At 32.1% G+C, this 22641-nt stretch overlaps 1 protein-coding gene across 3 annotated transcripts in view; it reads right to left on the reverse strand.

Moving 5' to 3' along the window:
* The window catches only part of LOC130896662 (transmembrane protein 272-like), a 53818-nt gene that overhangs the window by 24994 nt on the left and 6183 nt on the right, over window positions 1-22641 (reverse strand). For all 3 annotated transcript variants that reach the window (XM_057804906.1, XM_057804907.1, XM_057804908.1), the window contains exons 2-3: window positions 5222-5344; window positions 1344-1463 (exon numbers count right to left, since the gene is read on the reverse strand). In XM_057804906.1, coding sequence (XP_057660889.1) covers window positions 1344-1463; window positions 5222-5344 — 243 coding nt within the window. The remainder of the gene's footprint in view (window positions 1-1343; window positions 1464-5221; window positions 5345-22641) is intronic.

The raw sequence follows: 22641 nt of genomic DNA on the forward strand, positions 1-22641 counted from the left end.
GCTATCTAATGGCTCGAGATGGCGCTTCAACACCAAAAGTCGAAGTGAGTTGGTCGGCACACTGCTGTTGGTTTAATCCACGTAGAAAGTATATGTAAACAACTTGAGTAGCACTCGTCTGGCAACAAGTTCTGAGTAGGCCCACAATTAAAAATGTCATACTTTATGACGGCAATGTAAGATTTGACATATTCACATTAGTGTTGTCATATCTCAAAAGTTAAGTAGCTGCCCTCTTATTAATATTGATAGTTGTTGATTATGTATAGTATCCTTAAGCGAGTAATTAGCACTCGTATGACAAGACGTTCTGAGTACGTTCACCATTAAAAATACCAAATTTTACGACTGCAATGTCAGATTTGATATATTCACATCAGTGTTGACAATTTCTCAAAACTTAGCCCTCATATGAGCCCAAGTATAAGATTATGTTTAATATATTATTTCATAGCTTCATTCCTATTTTGATACCAATTTCGATTCTAATAAGTGTGGTTCGCAAAGATTGAGTTGGGAATAATAGATTTTGTTCTTTCAATGAAAGTTTTCATTCATTGTCATTTTTCAAGTTTGTACTTGGATCTCACTGATCAAAAAAACATTAATTCCGTCTTACTATTAATAATTTTTAAAATTGGATGTAATAAAATGGTTTTTATTTCGATTAGAAATATGAAATGATAAATAGGCTAGCGGAAACCGTAGATTGTTTTGGGAGTTGTTTTGATTTTCGAGAAGGCTATTTTTCTGGAGGTTCTTGGTTCTACTTGCTTGGCTTGTTTATGGAAATCATAGTTGTTTTCATGCCATGCCTATTGTCTTACGGTGGTATTTGACGGACCAGTTACTTATCAGAAGATCGGCCAGTAGTTTAATGTCGTTTGTGGATATTTAGAGAAATTCCTCAGATTACTTAGCTGATGTGGTTAAGAATCTTTTAGATCGTTTATATCTAAAGTATTCTGTAGTAAGACTCCATCTGCCCCTCTAGCCATCCGTTCGTTTCTGATGTGATATGATAGTTTGTTGTTATTATTGCATTTCTAATTTTTATACGTGGAATAATTCAGGAAGACATTTTCATGAAGATGTATGATTTGCATCAATTAGTGGTTTCTAATTTTATCAAGGACAAGGTATTTGGTAAGCAGACCCTCCTTTTTGTAAAGTATTTGATGAAAAGTTTATTTTATTATTTTATATTTATGAATTTTAATTGATAAGTTGGTACCAGGTTATGAGATAGAAATGATGTAAATACTCTAAAATCATACATCTGGTACATGAAATTCATAATAATTATAAATTAAATAAGATGGTTACGGTGATTGAAAACTTACCTAAAATAAGGAAGACCATTTCTACGGTGTACATACTAGATTCCATATAACCAACTTGGAAATGTCTCATTATATGTTCTCTCATGTAGGTTGTAATTTTCGTAATCAAACCTACAGCTCCTAAAATGATAAGAAAAATTTAAAACAAGTACATGTACTCAGTGACATTCGAAGTATTACACACACGAAAAATATTTTATCGACCTTATATTAAGAATGTAATTATAACATTTGCAAGAAATTATATAAACATGTTTGGTGATTCTGTAGTTGTATATACTCCTGTACACCTTTATGTTTTGACATAAAGGGCTATTGATGTCAGCTTATGGCGCCCCGTTACAAGCAGTGCTGACTTCATAGATTTACGCTAGAGACTGCGGAGAGGGGTAAACTTGATCAGTCGACTTTGCTTAATATACTCCACACACGTCAAAGAAATTTACATCTCTGATCGAAGCGGTTAAGCCAACTTCGTGGAGTTGCAGTAACATGACTAGTAAATAAAGCGGTAGGGAGGTTCGAAGGGCATAATCAACATACGTTCCAGCTGTCATACCACTTCGAATAATGACAAATCAAATCATCACTCTAATAGTCTTTTCTCTTCAAGTCAGCAAACAATTTGATATGTAGTAGCAAAACGGTTTCGCAAAGCTACTTTCCTTTAAGTGTCTATTTTGATGCTCGGTGGTAAGCTAGTATGTCGTGTTTTTTTATATTTCTATCCTCACACCCATGAGCCTCATTGCAGTACATTTGATGCAACTGGTAATTTCATGATTTACGATCATGTCTATAAGGTACAATTTTACCTGTGTCAAAATAAATAACATGGTTATAATTTTGACATCTTTGAACTCGAGGCATTTTGTTGGGCATAACCCAAGGAGATAAACGCGCAATAACTAACATTCTTTCTACGTGTCACTAAGTATATTATAGATGAGGTTTGTCAAAACTAGGATAAATATAAAAACGATTCGAAGTGTCCAAACTAGCCAAGCACTATTCTTTAAGTTTGATCATTAGAGTCTAGTACTAATTTTTCGGTACGATACAGTTATAAGGCGTCATAAAGTTCTGCGTGCTTTTTCCCAAAAATTGAAAACTTTGTTGTTTTAATTATATATATAAATAAACATAAAAATTGGTTATTTTCTGACTGATTCTGCGAACTAAATAATAGAAAGAAAGGCTAAATATTAAATCTTTTGTGAAAGACAACAATTGGTAAAAACAAAAAACTTTGATCACTTGAGGTGTGATGGCTTAGCGAATACTGGAATTATTCGTTTTTCTATTTTTTCTTAAGCTAAGGTATGTGTATGATATTCAGTATAATTCTGGCATCATTAAGAAAGCTCAGAATTGCATATTTCAGTCAGCATATCATGAGGTGTAAAACTATAGAACAACGGAGGCGAAGACCATGGGATGCAATGTTTTACTTCTATTTAAGCAATAAACATACTATTGTGCCGTATTAAGATAGTGATGGAATTTCTAAGTAATCTATATTATAATCTGATGAAGTGGTCGCTAATATACTAGGAGTACCTATCTTACGACAAAATTTGATATATGGGTTATTTTAATAGATATAAACAAATTGATTAGGAAGACTAGTAGATGTCTTTGCCATAATTGACTAACATATCTCAGCATATTAATATTATTACTTCCCAAGGCCGCTCTGATTCTCTATTTCATGTTCTCTTTAAAAGTCGCCGGAGTTATTGAAGTTTGTATTGAGTTGAAATGTTCTCACACATCATAAGAATACCAAATTTGTTACAGAATAGTAACTTGTAATAAAACTGTAGGTGACTTTAAAGAAAATTTAATTGAGGTCCTACAACATGAATCATGATCACTTACAGTTCCATTTCAATCAATTAATGACCACATCCATTGGCTATTACGATCTGAGACGACTTTTTATGAAAATTTTCCTCATCTGCAAACAGCACAAATCAAAATTTCTGAAGATTGATTCTACATGCTCTTCTTTGCAAATCACTCTTGATGAAGTTAGGTATGGTAGCGATATTTTTTATAATGTTTAAGGATTCTTTGAAATGTAACACGACTAATATCTTATCGTTATTTAGTATACTTGTACGGGATGACTCGTAATGTCACTAGTGCTTGGAAGGGGAAAACTGTAGACCATAGCAGCACTCCACGTGCGAGCTTCAAATACTTGGACAAGCCTAACAGTTTACCCAAGGACCTAAAAAATTTCAAACTGAGGTTCTTGAATGGCTTTTCAGAGGACATCAGCCTTTGGCAATTTCAAGAGAAGCACGACGGGGCTATCAGAAGGTCTATATACGAAACGATCCTTGATTACCCACATTTAAACTATGAAGTATTAAGTTTACAATAAATATTACAAAATTATATTTTTTATAAATATGGGAACATCTGTTATTTACTTTTACTACTAAAAATATATTAAATATTTAATAACCAGTATATTCAACCCATAACATTAGTGTAAATTGTATTTGACTATAACAATACTGTAAAAAGGAGAAAAACTCTAAAAAACCTTCAATTTCAATTAAGGAAGAGTTATTTTTGGGCACAGCACCTTTCAGAAACGTAATAATGGACAATTTTATTATCAATTTGGGCGTTAAATTCAATATGCAATTCATTACAATAAAATAACCAGTTTCCTCATAAACATCATCATACGAAAAGCATACATTGTATGTACGTATGTATCAATGTACGTTTTCCAAATACATTCTTTCTCTAATGCAGTCTACGGCATAACGCTACCAGCACTTCCTCCAATGTTAGCAGAACTGTACATACCTATCTATCTATATATCAAGTTTTTTCGTGGTTTTTCTGTAGTCGCGGTGAATTGGGATGGAAAAAGAGCGGGTACGTTTGATAGATTGCACGGCAGGTTCTTCGCGGGTTAGATTCCGAGTCAGTGTAGGTACTGATCGCATGCCTACTTTTAAAATCGACGTTCCCGATTAACTAAGTTCTGAATTTGTAGTAGCATTTCCGTCTTCGCGTATCACATTATTTCTATAAATCAATGATAAGGAATCAGTTATAGTAGTTCTCGTGTTATTATGTTCATCGTTCGCGGCAAATCGATGTAGCTTCGTGATCAAGCCTGCGATTTACAGTGGTCCCAAACTGGTTACCAACTGATTCGGAATCGATTCTAAATTTGCAATATTTGCAACATTTATACGTCCGTTATTGCGTTTATCTCCGTATTATATATTATATTTCGGCTTAAAAAAGATAAAGATGCGTTCAAATTGATATATGCAGAATAATAGTAGAAATATGGGTATTGAAAAAGAACTGCGGCCAATAAAATGGAAGCAAACGCGCAATGAAAAGATTATTTACGTCTTGTGTTACAGTCTTTATATTTATTGAGAAATATTGCTCGACATCTAGAACTTTTAAATTGAATTTATTTTTGGAAACCAAAACGAGAAGACTTTATTAATTAGATTCAGTGCAGCAATTTGGAGAAATGTAAAATCTATCCAACTTAATTAATCCAATTCAGAGAGTTAGAGTGATAGTGTTTTACTTCCCAAAAGTTCGGAGACGGTTAAAATCCGTGTTAAGTTCGACAAGAAACTTATCAAGAGATTAAGTGAGATGCTTAACAAGAATAAACAAAATCAAAAGGGGCCTGTAAGAGTAGGAAATGTTCATAAATACGTAAGAGAGCGCTTCAACTTCATAACTGAAAGTTATGATGTTCCATATTAAGAATTTTTCATACGCTTACATAAACAGTATGACATAAAGCAACGTTTTGTTTCGATCAAATTTTAGAATTAAATTGTCTTTTTCATTTGGAATGAGTGTTTTATGATACTCACCAGTAGCTATTAGAAACAAAGGGATGTTCTCTTCGGCGGGGCAGTGATGGACGCCTAGAATACCAATAATAAACATGGCTATGTATATTATGACGGAGATCAATAATGTTATTTTAACACCAGCTGAAAATAAAATATTTTTTATTATGATTCTTTATTTTCATACAAACGTATAGAATATTTATATACAGTGTATAGTCAACCTAATTATAGTCAAGTGTATTTACGAAGGTGGTTGGTGGAAAAAAAAACTTTTTAATTACTTTACCGTGAAAAAATATTTAGGTTTCATATATATTTTTACTCTACACACTTTTTTCTGTGGGTTTCCAATTAGTGATTAGCGAAACTAATGTCGGTTTTGCGATCTTTGTCTTGATCTTGCATAAAAAGCAAAACCAAGATCTATTATTGCAATGCTCAAGCAAGACCAAGACCATACATGCAAGACATTTACAGAAGTACGAAAACAGTTTTCTTTATGTATTATTTTTATGTGAAATTTTGACAGATGAGTAATCTTCCATCAAACAGCTCTCTCAATTGAAGTACTTATTATGATTAAGGTTTAGGTGTTCTACCAGATTATAGGATTCACTTATAAGTTTTTGATTGCGTAATAATCCAATCATCAAGTTGTATTTCAAAATAGCTGAAATATATCATTTAAACTACTTTAGTCTTCCCACCTTCACCATTTAAGTCTGTAGTAGTTGAATCGTGTGTTTGGTGTACTCATAGATAGAAAGAATACTAGACGATGCCAAAGTGATAACTACAATAAAATAAACTAATAAGAGTATTTAAAAAAAATTTAATGCAGTTCGATTATTGTCCATGAAAAATCATCGTTCGCCTAGGTTTCTAGGAGAATTTTGTTTTTGGGCAGCAAAAATTAGTTATAATAATATAAAGACACGACGTTTAACGTTTTTTACATATTTCTTCGTTTCCGGAAACTGTATAAAGAGCAAGTTAATTACTTTCTTTTTATCTGTCTAAGAGTTACAAGAGTTTAAAAATATAATACTGGTAAAAATATTTGGTGCTTCTCAAAAGTCGCCTCTCCCCTCTTTTTTTTTAACGTTGACACTTGGATTGATTAAATTTGGAGCGCGAAAATAAACTATTGTAAGTTTCTCTACTGGCGGTAATAGGCATCGAAGACGATACCAGGTAATTGAATAATATTAAATGGGACCTTATAGCAAATGAAACTGAATTGTTCCCATTTTATCGAGTCCGGCAAGAGTTTAATAATAGTATGATTTACTGCCAGAAAGTAGATTGAGCACATTTTGAACAATTATTGCTTGTTCTTTATTATTTATTAATTGAAAGCGAAACCCAAATTTTAGTATTTATTTTTTTAACATTATATACCAAAAAAATAGTATGACTGAATAAGTATTCTAAATACCTTTTAAGCAAGGTGTCACTTGTCATAAGATCCCATTTAATATTATTGATTTCAGTTACCTGGTGACGTCACCGATGCCGATTACGACACCTGTTACCACTAGTAGAGAATCTTACAATAATTTATTTTCACTCTCCAAATTTCATCAGTCTGAGTATCACCGTTCAGAAGAAAAGAGGCGGGAGGTACAGGCAACGATTGGAAGTTAGAAATGGGGAAGCAAGTTAAAATCTGAAACTAAAAATACTACATGCATTGTAGAAAATGCGAAAAAAACTATATACAATTGTAATTGTTATTGGTTGTTTAATTAGGTCAATCAGGAAGGAAGTATAACTAAAAATAATGAGCAGTGATATTTTCAAAATGTCATTATTTTAAATCAACGCTAAACATCTTGACTTGCGCCTGGTATAAATTTTCCCGCATTCCACTAAGTCGATATTTTTAAACACATCATTTTCAACGACTAGTGTAGCTACATGTGATCAACGTTGTTGGAACATAGAATTCCTTAAATAGTTTTTGATGGGTTTTAAGACATTGAAAGATCATTCTGCCATGGCAATGGATACAGGGATAGTCAAAAATAGTTTCAGAAGCTTGAACAAATTAGGAAATACATTCTGGTTGTGAAAATTTTCAGACTTGAATGGAGAAACCAAATTTGGCACAAGTTATCGATCAATTGGGTTTGATCTTGCTTAATTGACACTTCAATTTCACAACAAAATATGCTCCTTTGATGCGCTTTACAAACTGAGTTGTTCTTCGTCGAAGCCATCAGCAGTAATTCTATGTTGCAGAGTACAGCCAGTTGGTTTTTTTGACGATCTAATGTTATCAATCAGTGTATCTAATAGAGGGGAATAAAACGTTTTCCAAAAATAGGCTTGAGGTAAATCATATTCAGGATGAAAATATCCTCCTTTTATTTTAGGTGAAAGTTTTCTTTTGCGCTGGACTGTTCGCACCTCAAGCCGTGTCTTTTACTAAAATCAAGTGCTTCAGTAAAAAACTTTTGGTTTTGGAACTCTTCTCCATTTTTCAAACTGGACTAATTTATGAATGGATACATCATGATTCTGTATGTAATATGAAAGGATGTTAGATTTTTTAAAAAAGGGCTTCATAACATTCAATACAAAAATAAACTCAATCTTGGTAATACGTGTGATAAATCCGTGAGCATCTCCACCAGTTTGTGTCACTTTCAAAGACAAATCTTTATTTCTCACCTCTTCGAATGAAATTTTTATTGTGGAAAATACTGCATGTCTTTTAGGTGAAGCCGTAATTATATTTTCCTCAGACATTTGAAGACTATTACGCCTCGTGCCCCACCAACCCAATCGCCACAAATGGCCGAAGGGGACTTTTAAGCAACTTTGCATGAAAATCCATGTTTGTTCTGTTCTTTCGTGATAAAGTTTAATTATTACCTTCAAGTCTTGTAATTTTACCAAAAGAGTCTGAACTATCAAGAAATGACACGCAAAAGCTAAGATCTGTATGTTGAATAGTTTTCAACTTTGCTTTTTCAAAAAAAGGTCTAGGAAGTAAAGAGAAAAAAAATATGAAATATAATCAATGACAGCCTTCTCAAAAACTACAAACCCGATCGATTTTGAAACCCTGTTTTTACTGATATGAAATTAATTACTAAATCTTTAGATATTGTGCCTATTAGCAATTTTTTCATATTATTTGTAATACGAATGGTGTTGTCGCTTGAGATCCTTTATACGCTTTATGTTTAATTTTAAAAAATGATAAATGATTCTGCCCTTTTGTGAAAATAATATTCCACGCATTTTATTTTTTTTTTCAAATAAATCGCTATTTTCATTTTAAAAATATTCCGGATATATTTTTCTCTCTAGTAGTTTACAACAATGTACAGTTTTCATAACGATGCAGATATTTAGTGCATTTCAATATATTTTTTAAAAACTGCTAGTTGATCGGTCAATTTTTTTTCCGGTCGACAAACCTATCAGAATCCTTATATTTCCCGTCCGTCATTATTACTCTTTGTATGATTTATGCATACTTGCCCGTTATTTCTACTTCCGTCCTCTTCAGAGTAGAAATTATTGTTCAACTAGGTCAGATTATATTATTGTTGTCATGTTATTGAAAATTTGTACATTCATACACAGTGTCGGTCAAAATAGATAGGACACCGAATTTGTGAGTTTGAAACATTTGAATTATTATCTTATAGGATGGGGCACTTTGTAATTTAAATTTAGCAATTCATTAGGTTTCTCTAGCATTTATAGTTACTTCTCAATTAAATATAAAAATTCGAATAAATACGTCGCTCCACTCCTTGTAGCGGCTCGGCCGATAAGCTACGGTAACAGCGCCGATCGCCTCACTAGAGAATGGGCTTCACGTATAGAGTGTTATTATTACTCCTTTGCTGTTGTGCGTTTTTTTAATTGCCTGCTCAGAGTATTCGATATAATATTGTAACATTCAAACATAACAAACATAAATAAAGGTCTTAACAGCGAGACATCGACGAGAAACCGCGATAGTTATTTGTTTATACAGTAACAAGCGCGCCTCTATTGGCGTCTACTGATTGTTGCTAGGTCGAGCCGTCATGTCGAGGAGGAAGATAACACATTCTAGACTCAATTGGCTCTGAACTCGCACTGAAATCTGTTGGTGTTAATCGCACTCGCGCTAATTGTGGTTATGTTGGTAGGTTTATTACTATTTTCATTGATATCTTTGTTGCTACTGTATGAGTGGGAAACGGAAGAGAGTTGTAGTTTCACTTGAAACAAAATTGAATGCTATTAAACGATTGGACAATGGTGAATCGATTGAAAAGGTGGTTGCTGATTTGGGGGTTGGGGAAGTGACTGTTGGCGATTGGAGACGTAAGCGTGAAAAATTGAAAAATATGTCAACAAAAGGTTGAGTGGAGGTGGTCTTCCTAGTCGAAATAGTTTGAAGAAAGGTGTGTGAGGCCTTTTTTTATGGTTTTCCCAGCTTCGAGGGATGGGCAGTCCTGTGAGTGAGCCGATGCTACAGGCTATGGTGCTTGAATTTCATAAGAACTTTAAAGACGGCTAGGAAACATTTACCGCGAGTGAAGGATTGCTGGACCGATGGAACAAGAGGTATGGAGTAAAGCAGCTAAATATTAATGATGAGAAGCTATCAAAAGACTCGTCTGAAATCCTGGAATTTCAAAAGAAAATGGAAGAGATTGTGCTCAAGGAAGGATTAATTTCTGACCAAATTTTTAATTCCGACGAACGGGCCTTGATTAACGAATGCTACCTTCTAAAACCTTGGCAGCAAAATCCGAGAGGACTGCTCCTAGATTTCATGTCACTGAAGAGTTTTTGACAAAAAGGAAGCCTCCCAGCAAATGTATTCTACTATTGGATAATGCGCCATCTCACTCTGATGCCCAAGAACTGTGCAGTGGTAGTATTAAGGCAATCTTTCTACCCCCTAATGTAACCTCGCTTATACAACCAAGGGGTTCTAGAAGTGATGAATAGGATCTACCGGCGAAGGCTTCTCCAGATGTTGATTGTGAAGTTAGACGAAGGAATGACAGGACGCCTTAAAACAAGTCATATTAAAAGATGTGTCATACTGGATTGCGTCAGCGTGGGATGAGGTAAAAACAACCACCGTTCAAAAGTCCAAGATACATTTATTTGGCATAGACGGACTATGCAAAAAGCGCCAGAACCTGAGAACGTGAGTGAACTAATCAAACTAGCCAATGAGTTACTCGTTGAAAATCAAATCAACAGCGAAGAAATTCGTGATTGGTGCTAACCGGTAACCGGTGCTAAAGATCGGCGCTTCTCTTGCTTTCATAGAACAACAAGAAGTGTGTTCGCCGCACGAATCCTGTCTCTACAGCGTTAGCGCAACATTGCATTCTCCAAGCGAGGGAAGAGGTTATCTCAGAAGACGATCAGACTTTTTTAAGAAATAATATATGTTTACATTTGTTTACAAGTCTGTAATTGTGACTATTATAGGTTATTGCTTCCAATAAACCAGTCTTTTTTACCGTAACTGAAATTTACATTCGTATTATCCGAGCCCCAATTACCTCGGATAATTGGGAGTCTACTGTATGTAATCGATTTTGTTGTCTAGATCTTGTAGTAGAAATTAATTTGAAAGAATGAAAGGTTAATTTTTCAGATCAATAAAAATAAAAACAGAGCAATGGAATAGGTATTCTATTTTCTGTGAATATTAACATAAATACATAATTATGAAGACGGATTTTTTAAACTTCATAATATATTATCCTACTATTACAACGTGATATAGAATTTTCCAATAATATAAGATGCAGGTGAACAATATAGAATAATCCGTTACATTTGGGTCTACTGCCATCAAACCTCCACAATAATAAGTTCTAATTTTCTTCCTCTATCCATGACCGGAGTATCTACTAACTAGACTATTCGCACCGATAATACTCTCAACCAGTGATCAATAAAGTTTTTCGTGTATTTCAATGAGCAAGCAGCTCATTCTGTAGTAAGTTCGTATAATTCATTATATGCTTCACTATTCATATGGTTTGAAGAATATCTTATAGAAGGATTTATAATATGGAAAAATTTGAATTTGAATTTTAGTACGATAACAATGGAAGATACTAGTCTTAAATTTTCTATAACTGTTTTAAGAACCCTTCATCGGTATCTTCAGTAGAAGTTCACCTCTTCGTGATATCTTCGATTTTTAAAATCTTAATAGTGGTAGCTACTAAAAAAATGTTTATTTTGACAAAATAGCACTTAATAGAAGTCTTGATTCGACAGCGATACAAGTGAAAAATGAAGAAACAGAGGATAATAAATAATAATCAAGGCTGGTAAATACTAAAAAGTGGTGTAAAGTTTAAGTTTGGACATTGTTGTAAATATTAGAGTATATATGTAAATAAAGGAATAGAACATTTTAACGCTGTTTCAAATTCTATCCAGTGATGGAACGAACAAACCCACGCCTATCACGTAACATTTAATATCAGAAGTGGGATAAAAGTTTTGGAAATAGAGCCGCTTACACCGAGAGAGCAGACTAGTGGTGTGCAGATACGATGACAGGCAGCATCGACACAACATAGGAACGACTACGAGGGAAATGATCCAGAGGAAAAAATAGACGCATAGAGTGTAAGGGCGGCCACGGCTGAGGCGGATTTAATTTGTTTGCGTTTATGCAGGAGTCAACGCTAAAACAGGAATAATAGGCACGTTCTTTAAAAGAAGTCTTTCTATATGTGATCATCACTAACGCCTAGAAGTGGTGTTAGAGTGCGTGGAAAAGCCGTCACGCAAGAAAAACCGCGGCAAGCTAGTTCCGATCGAGCATTGTGGCCATACTATGTCAAATCTTCTTGAAGCGTACAAATTACAGTTTGTTGCTTCCTCGAAGGTCCCAGGACAGTGACAGCACGTACTCTTGGGCTGAGAGAAATCACATCCGCTATACACGCCAGAAATTGTAGAGCGACTTCTAGTTGAGGCTTCCACCAGTGGTATCAGCTGCAAGGAGGTATGGAAGATCGTACGACTTCAACATCACAGCTCATTAACTACTCTAGCACAGGCGCTCTAAGTGGCAGCCCTATTGCAAGAATGGAGAGCTCAGTGATTACGGAGAGTACAGAGTGATGAGTGACCGAAAAGGAACTCTAGTGGGCCAACGTGGATTTTAAGAGTGCTTACTGGCAGGTAGAAATGGACCCTGTGGACAAGGAGAAAACGGCATTTTCGACTAGTAAAGGATTGTGGATTATATCCCTTTGGATTATATAATACCCCCGTCACATTCAAAAGTCTTATGGAACGTATGTTAACCGGTTCAGCTGATGAAAAAGAAAATGCCGTTTGATTTGGATAAGGCCTGTGAGTGATCTTTCAGCGATGTTAAAGACGCACTTTATACCTCACCGATACTTTGATGAAAGCTGGAATGCAATTATTGTGTTGCACGGCGAAAACTGTTGGCAGTTGTAAAGCACTTAAAGAAATATTTGTTTAGGCGGAAATTCAATCTGCGAAGGGATCACGCCGCGATAAGCTGGTTACTACGATTCAAAAATCCTAAAGGTTAAGCGACACGGTTGATTTCACAGCTGCGAGCATTTGATATGCGGATCGACCATCGCTTTGGTAGATCACAAGGAAACGCTGATGCACTTTTAAATCGTCGAAAGTCCTGCAGACGAATACGGTCTGTGAATAATGTGGAAGTATTGGCTGATTTTCTGAATTCTGTACCGTAAATCTGCAAATGGAAAGAACAGCTATCTGTAGATGGTTTTATTCCGTCGAAGGTGCCTGATTTATTGAGAATGGTATATTATGGCACATTCGGAGGTATGATAAGAGCACTACTGAAGGTAGGTTAGCTTTTTTACTTGATCCATTGCAGAACTGATATCTAAAATTACAGCGGCGCTTTTATTATGAATATACATGTCACCAAAGCATAGACATCTAGATAGTTTACCATGCAAGGTGAGTTTTACGAAATTTGTATACATTAAACTATTTACCTTTGAATTTCCAGATTGGTACACGTTCGTTCCCAACGTGTAATAAGTCACAAAATAACGTAACGTAACGACAGAACTGATTATTACCTACCAACATTTTCCCACTCAAAACTTTCAATTTATATTTATATATGTATATTAATGCATTTAAATGTTCTTGATTTTAGGTCTCTTCTGTTTTAAAATTTGTTTTTTTGATAGTCTTTAAAAGAAGGATAAATTTAAAAAATATATAATTTTAAAACAGAAGAGACCTAAAGTCAAGAACATTTAGATGCATTAATATATCAATATATATGCATCTAAAATGTTCTTGATTTTAGGTCTCTTCTGTTTTAAAAGTATTTTTTTTTATAGTTTTTAAATTTATATATATATATATATATATATATATTTATATAAATTTATATTAGAAAATTACATTAAAACATATTTGATTAACAATTCCGTGATGAATAATTGAAATAACCTAACCTAACCTAATAATCTCTACAATCCCACAAGTACCCGTATAATGTTAATAGAGGTGATTTAATACATTAATTTAAAAGATAATTCTTGTTTTATGATTGAAAATGATTGTACGCCATCATTGTACTGTGTGGGCAGATAGCCACGGGGGCAAAAGTTCAAGTCAGGAATTAAAGTTGAGATCTTAGTTCAAAGTAATTTAATTCTGTCCACACCAAAATACCTTCTCCGTTTTTAGAATGTCAGCGACGTTGAAGTTGACGTTTGGAATAATGATGAAATACAATGCGGATATGATTATAAAAAAGGAGCAATTAAACAAGCATACTTGAAAGCGTTTCGAGTAGGTGTTTGTGTGATATATTTGAACCTCTTAATTCAGTAATAGAGGTTAATACATACATACACACACCACATATATATATATATATATATATATATATATATATATATATATATATATATATATATATATATATATATATATATATATATATATATATACATAATTTAACTAAGTCTTTGCCAGCTATATTATGAGCGGTTTCTTATTGGAAACGTGACAATGAAACACCAACAAACACTAACTTCAATATATTTTCCGAGCTTTCGAATACTTACGTATTAATTGTTTGGGACTGAAATTATGGTCAAATACAATATAAGAAATATGTATAAATGTATAACAATAAAACAATAATAGAATTTTACTTACAATAATTAATTAATTTCATGGTTTGTTAATGCAGTTTTATTTTTTTTTCGAATTGGCAACCTTTTAATTTATTTTATAAATACCGAGATGTCTATCTACTTTATATAAACAGTGTCACAATGATCACAAGGCACTTGATGAATAATGTTACTTCTTTTGTTTTTGGGTGTTCTAGATTTAAGTTTAGTGGAGTGCTTAATTATTGTAAGTAAAATTATATTATTTTTATACATTTATACATATTTATTATATTGTATTTGACCATAATTTCAGTCCCAGACGATGAATATATTCGAAAGCTCGGAAAATATATAGACCTTTTATAAGAACGATAAAAAAGACCTGAATAATTTAGGTAAAATTTATATTTTTGAGACGTAAAAACTAAGACAAAATTAATTTTTCTTGTTAAAGCAGATTTCCTGTTTTCATTTTATTTTTATTTTAATAGTAGGTGATCTATTAATTAATATAAATACGCAAATTGACAGTGTCAATCATATTTTAATAAAATTTTAATAAATACCTGAAGTAGTCAAAACGTCAAATTATTTTTTGTCTTTTGAATTAAGAAAAAACTAATTATATATATATATATATATATATATATATATATATATATATATATATATATATATTCTTGTACGCTATCACCTTGCACTTCTCTCTTTAAAAATATTTACATAGAATTGCCAATAAAACAAGCACACAAGCACTAATTAAAAGACTCTTTCCATTTTAGAAAAAACATAAAAAATGTACTAGCTTAAGACATTCCAAGAAAATTTGAAATAATTTCGAAAATTATATATAAATATTCAAATTGACATTGATAGAAATATGTATATGCTTCTAAATGATCTTGACTTATTTTAGGTCTATTCTGTTTTAAAATTATTTTTTTTTAATATTTTTTGAAAGATTGATAAGAAATTGATGTTACGACTTAACTTCAGGTCATTATTAAAATATGATTAAACACTGACTATTAGCGTATTTATATTAATCAATAGATCACCTATATCATAAACATTAAAATAATATTAAAATCAAAATAGAAAATGTTCTAATTAGAAAACATTAATTTTTCCTTAGTCCTTACATCTTAAATATGTAGCAGTACTTAATTAATCAAATTATTTGTAGTTTTATTAGAATTTACAAAATAGAGCTATAAATTTTACTTAAATTATTTTATCATTAATAGCTTTTTTTTCTTATGAATGTAGACCATTTCTAAAAATGCTCTTTTTCGTGTATTAGATTTCTTTCCAAGAATTTTTGATACTTTATAATTGAATTTATGTTTTTTTGATAGATCAAGATTCGTTAGTGCGGTTTTATTTTTTTATCGTATTGATGACCTTTTGGACTATTTTCTAAATATTGAGAGGTTTATCCCATATAGACAGCTCACAATTAGTACAAGGCACGCCGTTATTTTTTAATATTTTATGAAAAATGTATTTCACCACAGTCTTGTTTAAACCTTCATGTGAAGGAACTAGCAAAGTAGATGTTATACCTAGCAACTTTTAACAGATTACTACTTCTACATAAGTAGTTAATTACAAAGCTATTTGGATGAAATTTTTTGTATAATGTAAAAATTGTAACCCGTTTCGATTTTATTATCTGACATATCTACTTTTATTCACATTTAAATATTAAAATCGTCAATGTCAAAGAAATCTACACTGAAAGCACGTCACTGAATTTACTACAGTAAAAAATTATTTTCTATTCTTGTTTAGACTACTTCATGCATTGCTAGATTAATTCAATTTTCAAAGCGGTGAACTTTATTTAAAAAATCTGTTGAAAAAAAAATTACTTGCTAGCTGAATCTAAACGAATTACGAGTTACAGAAAAATGTGAAATGAGAAATCTAGAATATATTATAGTGTTTGATCTCTGATATTAATAGGAGGTAATATAAATAATGTTATCGCTTTGAATATTTGTACATAACGTCTGCGTTATTATATCAATAACCTTTTTGTTAACAGACTTTTATGCGATGGATTGTTATTTATTTGCTGTGGAAACAACAGAAAATACTTAATGTTAACTATGCCATAGATTATATATATGCTTTCAAAAAATGTATAGATTATCCAAAATTTTTGCAGTTATTATTTTTAATATTATTTTATTGATTGTGTTACATACAATTAGGTACATGAGGATGAAATAGCGCAATAAATAGGCTTATTTGTAATTCCCTTATCACATTAACATTGTGAGTTAAGCCCAATGGAGCAGGGTCTCAAATTTAAAATGATGCAGTTGTGCAAACAAGCGAAGAAGAAGAATAAAGCTAACGTCAGTACATATCTGTGTATATTTTATGGTTATTTTTGTGACAACCAATAACCATACGCCCATGAATAATAGTCAATGAATATATTGTCATTATGAGTAACTCTGTACAAAAGTGCTATTTGACTTTATTTTGTAGTTTGATACAAATAGATATAAAAATGTCCATTGGTTAATACATAATGAAATTGATATCTCTGAATTAGTCATGCTGATTGTTATTACGACGTTTAATATTCCAGATAGAAGGTAACCTTTATAAGCAATTACAATAATTATCGTGCCAAATGTGAACTTGCTGTAGATATGAATATGGAATCATTTTACACATTTATTGGTATATGAATATACCAGTAATAATATAGAAGTCCAAGGACTTTTTTAAGTTAGATAGATATCTGTTTATTTCAATAGTCATAAATCTTTTAGTTGTGAGATGAGATGTAGAAAGTTTCGTCTCTCAATCAATTTATTTTGATTAATATGTCCTGTCTTAATAAAATAGCCAAATAAAATCAGTTCAAATTTTTATTTTAATGAATAAAAAGGTTGTTATATAAAGAGATGATAGGGAAAATAGAAAATCTATCATGGATACATGAAATAAAGAAAATAATAAAGTCACTTCTAATTTTGATTTCCTGCCTAAAAAAATAAAATAATAGATAGATTTTTCCCAAGATACATAACTAACTGAGGTGTTTGGGTATATTCATGAACAGTGTATCAATCTAAGCAATATTAAATAATATTTTTATTCTTAAAAGACATTTAAACATAAAAGGCATCTAGCTTATTCAGGCGGATCCTTATGGTTAACGAAGGACATTGCGACGTCGTTTCGTTTGTAAAAATGTCTATGCAAATGCTGTCGAATAGTTTCTTTTATATTTCGTTTAAGTAATAAAATGTATGGCCTTATTTTTACAAATGATTATCGTAACTTATTTCATATGCTGAAACAAGACTCCGTAGATCACACTATTAAGTGTTCTAATTTCAGAATTAATGATGGTACATTTTCTATGACCCCGGAGGTAACGAAGGATTTTTATAACAAAAAATTCGTCTCTAAATTCATAGAACTATCTATTTGTAGCGCAAAAAAGATAAAATATAAATATGAAGTATCAAATCAAATTGGATGCCAATAATGTGGCAGATAAACTAGTAGATCAACTATACACTAAAGATATTTAATGAAGACATAGATACCAGTTTTCCTAAGACTATACTAACGTGTTTGGTGTAAAAAAATGTGCCCGTCACTAACATTTAGAGTGGAGAAGGGGAGGTTCACAAATACCTATTTTCACGAAGTCATACTTGCCACAATATTCTCTTAATTAGGTATATGACATAAACTTGTGTGTCAAGCAAAAATATATAGTAGCTAATAGGTGCACACATCTCTTATATGAAAAATTACAAAATATTTATAATGAAAATAAATTATATTGTATAAAGAATGTCATAATATTTATAATGAAAATAAATTATCGTTAACACTTATCTGCACTCGAACGGATTAGCAGCCATCGCCCATAGTCAATTGATCACTTAATCTTTAGGGTGTTTTATTTCTTAATCATGGATTCATATATCTATCAAATCTACTACTGGGATTCTTGTTAGCCAAATTTGAATAGTTCTGCCCATAAAAGATACTTTCGAATAGGTACAAAACATTGAAGTGAGTCAAAATGAGGTCCAGGAAATATACAAAATTGGGCTCACCAGTCTTCCGGATGTGTTTAATCTGTTAAAACAGTCATGGTACCGATCCCAAAATCCAATCTTCAGCTACTAAGGCCCAATCACAAAAACTAGTTACCACAAAAACTGCATATGAGCTTCTTATAATCCCCCAATTGGGTGGGGAATAGCAATCTGTGACGACCACTCCTGTACTCTGACATTTAAACATATTTAAAACAAGTACATATTTCTCCAAACAAACTTCTTGAATAAAATGATAATCTGAATCAGGAAATTCCAAGTAACCTTAATGTCCTAAAACATACAACTGAACTAATTTTCTCTGATATACCTGATACATTTTTTGTGAAAAACCGTTATATCTGCTCGTTGTTCTACACACGAAATGAGGCGAGTCGTTTGGAATCGAGGAGGAATTAATTCTGTCTCAGTACAGCGAAACGATCAGATCTCTAGCGCCGAGACTTTGGCGATGCTGCGCCATTACTAGAGACGTTGTTTAATCTTTCGTTCTATATATTTTTCTGTACTAAGTTTTGTTGATGAAGACTGGTGCCTATATATATTTTCTATTGAGAAATTCCCAAGCTCACCACATTGAGATGTGGCCGCTCAATGAATCGCGACCAAAAACTTAAATCCCACCGGCACCGGTATGGTGACCGTAAAATACACCTCTTCCAAATAACTACAGACAAAAACAGTTAATAATTAAAATCGAAAAAAACAGCCATTTGGCCAGTTCTTACGCATTAACAATTACTACATAAAATACTATTTATAAAATTTCCTTCTGAAACGCAATCGAAACGTGCAAAACAAGGATAGTCAGAACAGTACTCAGACGCTAACGCTGGGTAAAAGGGCTGCCAGCCTTCAGGTTTCGAATTGAAATAAAATATTAAATAACTCCTTAGGCCTATGAAATCAGACTTAGTTAATTCCCCAGTTATTGGTTTCTAAGACATTGCTGAATAGCTCCTCAGACAATGAAAATAGAAAACATGAAACAATTCAATCTTGGGTGAGAAGAAGCCACATAGGGTGATATATAGATGACATCGATGAATTTTTTTATAAATAAATCGAAGTTGAAACTCGACGAGATAGGTAGCTATATTATAATATTTAATACAGAATAATAGTGAGAATTCATAATTTTCAGGAACTACTAAAGTCCGTAGCGCTTACAGGGAAAGTAAACAACCTGTAGTCTATGGATGAAATGATATTATGATTATTAATACATAACATTATATAAAGGAAATATATATTATATATAATTTTGATGAACAAAAATAATGTAAGTATCTAATCTCTACAGGTAGAAAATATTTATAATTTATAGACGACAAGTAGCCTTTTAGTAGTTTTTTAGAAATGGTGAAAATATTTAAAATTGATAGAACGTGTCACGTATGGTAATTTTAATTAGATTTCTGTTTGTATTCTGTGATATTAGACGATAAAAACGATAATAATCCAATGAATTTGTGCAATACAAATAACATATATGGTTAATTCATAGTACTGTAATATTAAAGTACAATTTTACTATACATACGAAAACTTTATTGTTGAAATGTAAACGACGCTTCTGTACATACAAATTTTAATATAAACTAATTATATACCTTTGGTAAAAGCTAATGAACTAAGGCTCAATGTTTTATACGACGTGGGCAAGGGAGAGTAAATCTTAACTTGAAATTTTGGTCGAAGTGCATTTTTCTGTATTTTGAGAAAGGGTTAAAACCGTTTTTTCACAATAACTCGTTTTTCGTTTATATACGATATATTTGAATTGAAACTTTTTGTTCCTCTTTTTACGCTAGACAATTTAGTCAGTAAAAAATTACTGTTTGTTCATGGTTATAGATATATCTATCAAAAACATCCAAAAATTAAGGTACCTATTAAAATTTGTGTTTTGCTCATTTTTATTGGTAGATATCGAAAAACTGTTTATTATGAAACTACAATTTATATTTTCTTCTTCGAGCAAAATTACTTTCACATATCATAAAAGAGTAAAATTTGTTCAGGGAATTATTGGAATACAAAATAAAAAAAACAGATCAATTTTGAAACAGACAGATGAAATTTATTGAACAAATAATTTTTTGTGTAACCAAAACTAATTAATTAAGACCCCCCTCTATTTTTTGTCAATTTGATGGTACTAGCTTAAAAGGTTCTTCTTCTGTTGAATGATGCTGGGATGGTCGAAACATCATCATCGTCATCGTTGGATAGAATGTCGACTTTGGGGATGTTGTTACAAGTTTGCTTTCTACAATGCAAGTAAATAACGAGACAATCAACTCTTTCACCTACAAGCAGCCTCAAATTTGCACGAATTGAGTTTTGAAGTTCAGGTAAAACAGGTTTATGTTTTACCTTATGCTGTAATACAAATCGGTTTTAGTTCGTAATTAGTTTGCTGCCAACCCCATTCCCGAGTACCTTTGAAAAATTCGAACCACATATACGTTTCGGAAAATATGTTAGCAGACTGCAATTTTTATTAATGGAAATAGTGTTTACACCTGCCGAGTAAGACGCTAAGAAATCGTTCTCCATCGCAACTTAGAACTTCCGGATAGACCTTTTCTTGCTTAAATAATTCTATAGATAACTAAGTGTAGCTACCGATTCTTTTTGAAAATTATAAATTTCTATTTTCTAATATTATAATAAAACGATTAGTATGAATGGAAATAGTGTTGTCAAGAAACGGTTGGTTTTGAAACTATTTGGAGAGTTTAGCTTGGCTAGTTTGCAAAAAATATAACTTCTTTATCCTAAGCAAATTCTGAAATTATACCAAAAAGATAAATATTTTCACAAATGAAAAAAAGGGTCTTTTATATCCGACCTCTCAGATTCCAACAGTTGCTCTATTGGCTGGTTTCATGACGGTACGCACATTTTTTAGCGTCTGCGGTTAACTTTACGGCGCACTAGAAGTCTTAAATTTAGCCCGGGGAAAAATGAAATTGCATCATATTAGAAATTTAGTCTTCTCGGTTTTTTTGTATTTCTAGCACAATTTTTTTGACATACGGACTGGACTAATAAAATTGTTTCTAATATGACCGAAGCATGAGAAGCAGCCATTTATAGATTTATGAAGCAACGAAAGAATGGTATTAGACTAAGATGTTTAGTAGCAGCCCATTCAAATAGACAGTACAACTGGTCCCTAGAAAAGTGCATTCAATTTACAAAAAAGTGTCTACTTAATTAAAATGTTAATTGACATTAATAGAGGAAACTTGATATTATGGGGATATCATTTGGGGAAAAAACGGAAGAAAATTCTCACTAATAGAACAAAAGTAACTTTTCTGAGAAGTCAATATTTGAGGAAAATTATAATATTAACATTATAAGAAAATATTATCTATTTTAATAAAATATGGTAACTTAAGGACATTTCCTAAAATGTGCATCAGGCATTTATAGTGAAGGGCCAAATAATTTTACTATGATTATCTATTATCTTCAGATTATCTATAAATAGAATGTTCAAAAGATATCTATTTGATTTTAATGTCTATATCAATGAGGATAGTTGTACCTAGAAAATCTTGGTAAAAGACACTTGCGATATGGCGTCTACTATAATTGAAGGATAAGTTCATCAATGTCGTCACGATTGCGATTTCCCACATACTTTCAATTGTCTTTTTGGTTTGAATGTTGAAACATTTGTAAATGAGTTTGTGCTTTCTGTGATATGGGACATAACCCCATATAAAAGCGAAAGTTTTATCCAAAATAAGCACAAAATTAGTTTTTAAAAAATTACAGCAAACCAAGACCTAGGCTGTGCAAGATTATGAATAAGACCATGTATTTGTTGTGTTTTCCTCATGTTAGTGTCGTCTTTCTTAATGTTCAGTACGAATCTTAAGTGGAGCATAGTTTTGTTTATTTGTCTTGCCAAAAATTTTATTTACTTGTTGTTTTTTTGAATACGATAGATATCTTAGTTTCGACAATTAATGAAAGAAAAAGAAAAGTTCTGGAAACTTAATTTGTTAACAAAGAAAACAGTAGAACCATTTATTATTTCTGTGGGAACTGATGATGATGACCCCATATTAGGAGAACACAAGTCATTTAATGATGTAACGCTATATTTTTATATTAATGTTACGAACTCATCTCCGCCCTGGAGCCGCTCTTACTT

This window comes from Diorhabda carinulata, chromosome 7 (genome assembly GCF_026250575.1).
Source record: "Diorhabda carinulata isolate Delta chromosome 7, icDioCari1.1, whole genome shotgun sequence".
Classification (NCBI taxonomy): Eukaryota; Metazoa; Arthropoda; class Insecta; order Coleoptera; family Chrysomelidae; genus Diorhabda; species Diorhabda carinulata.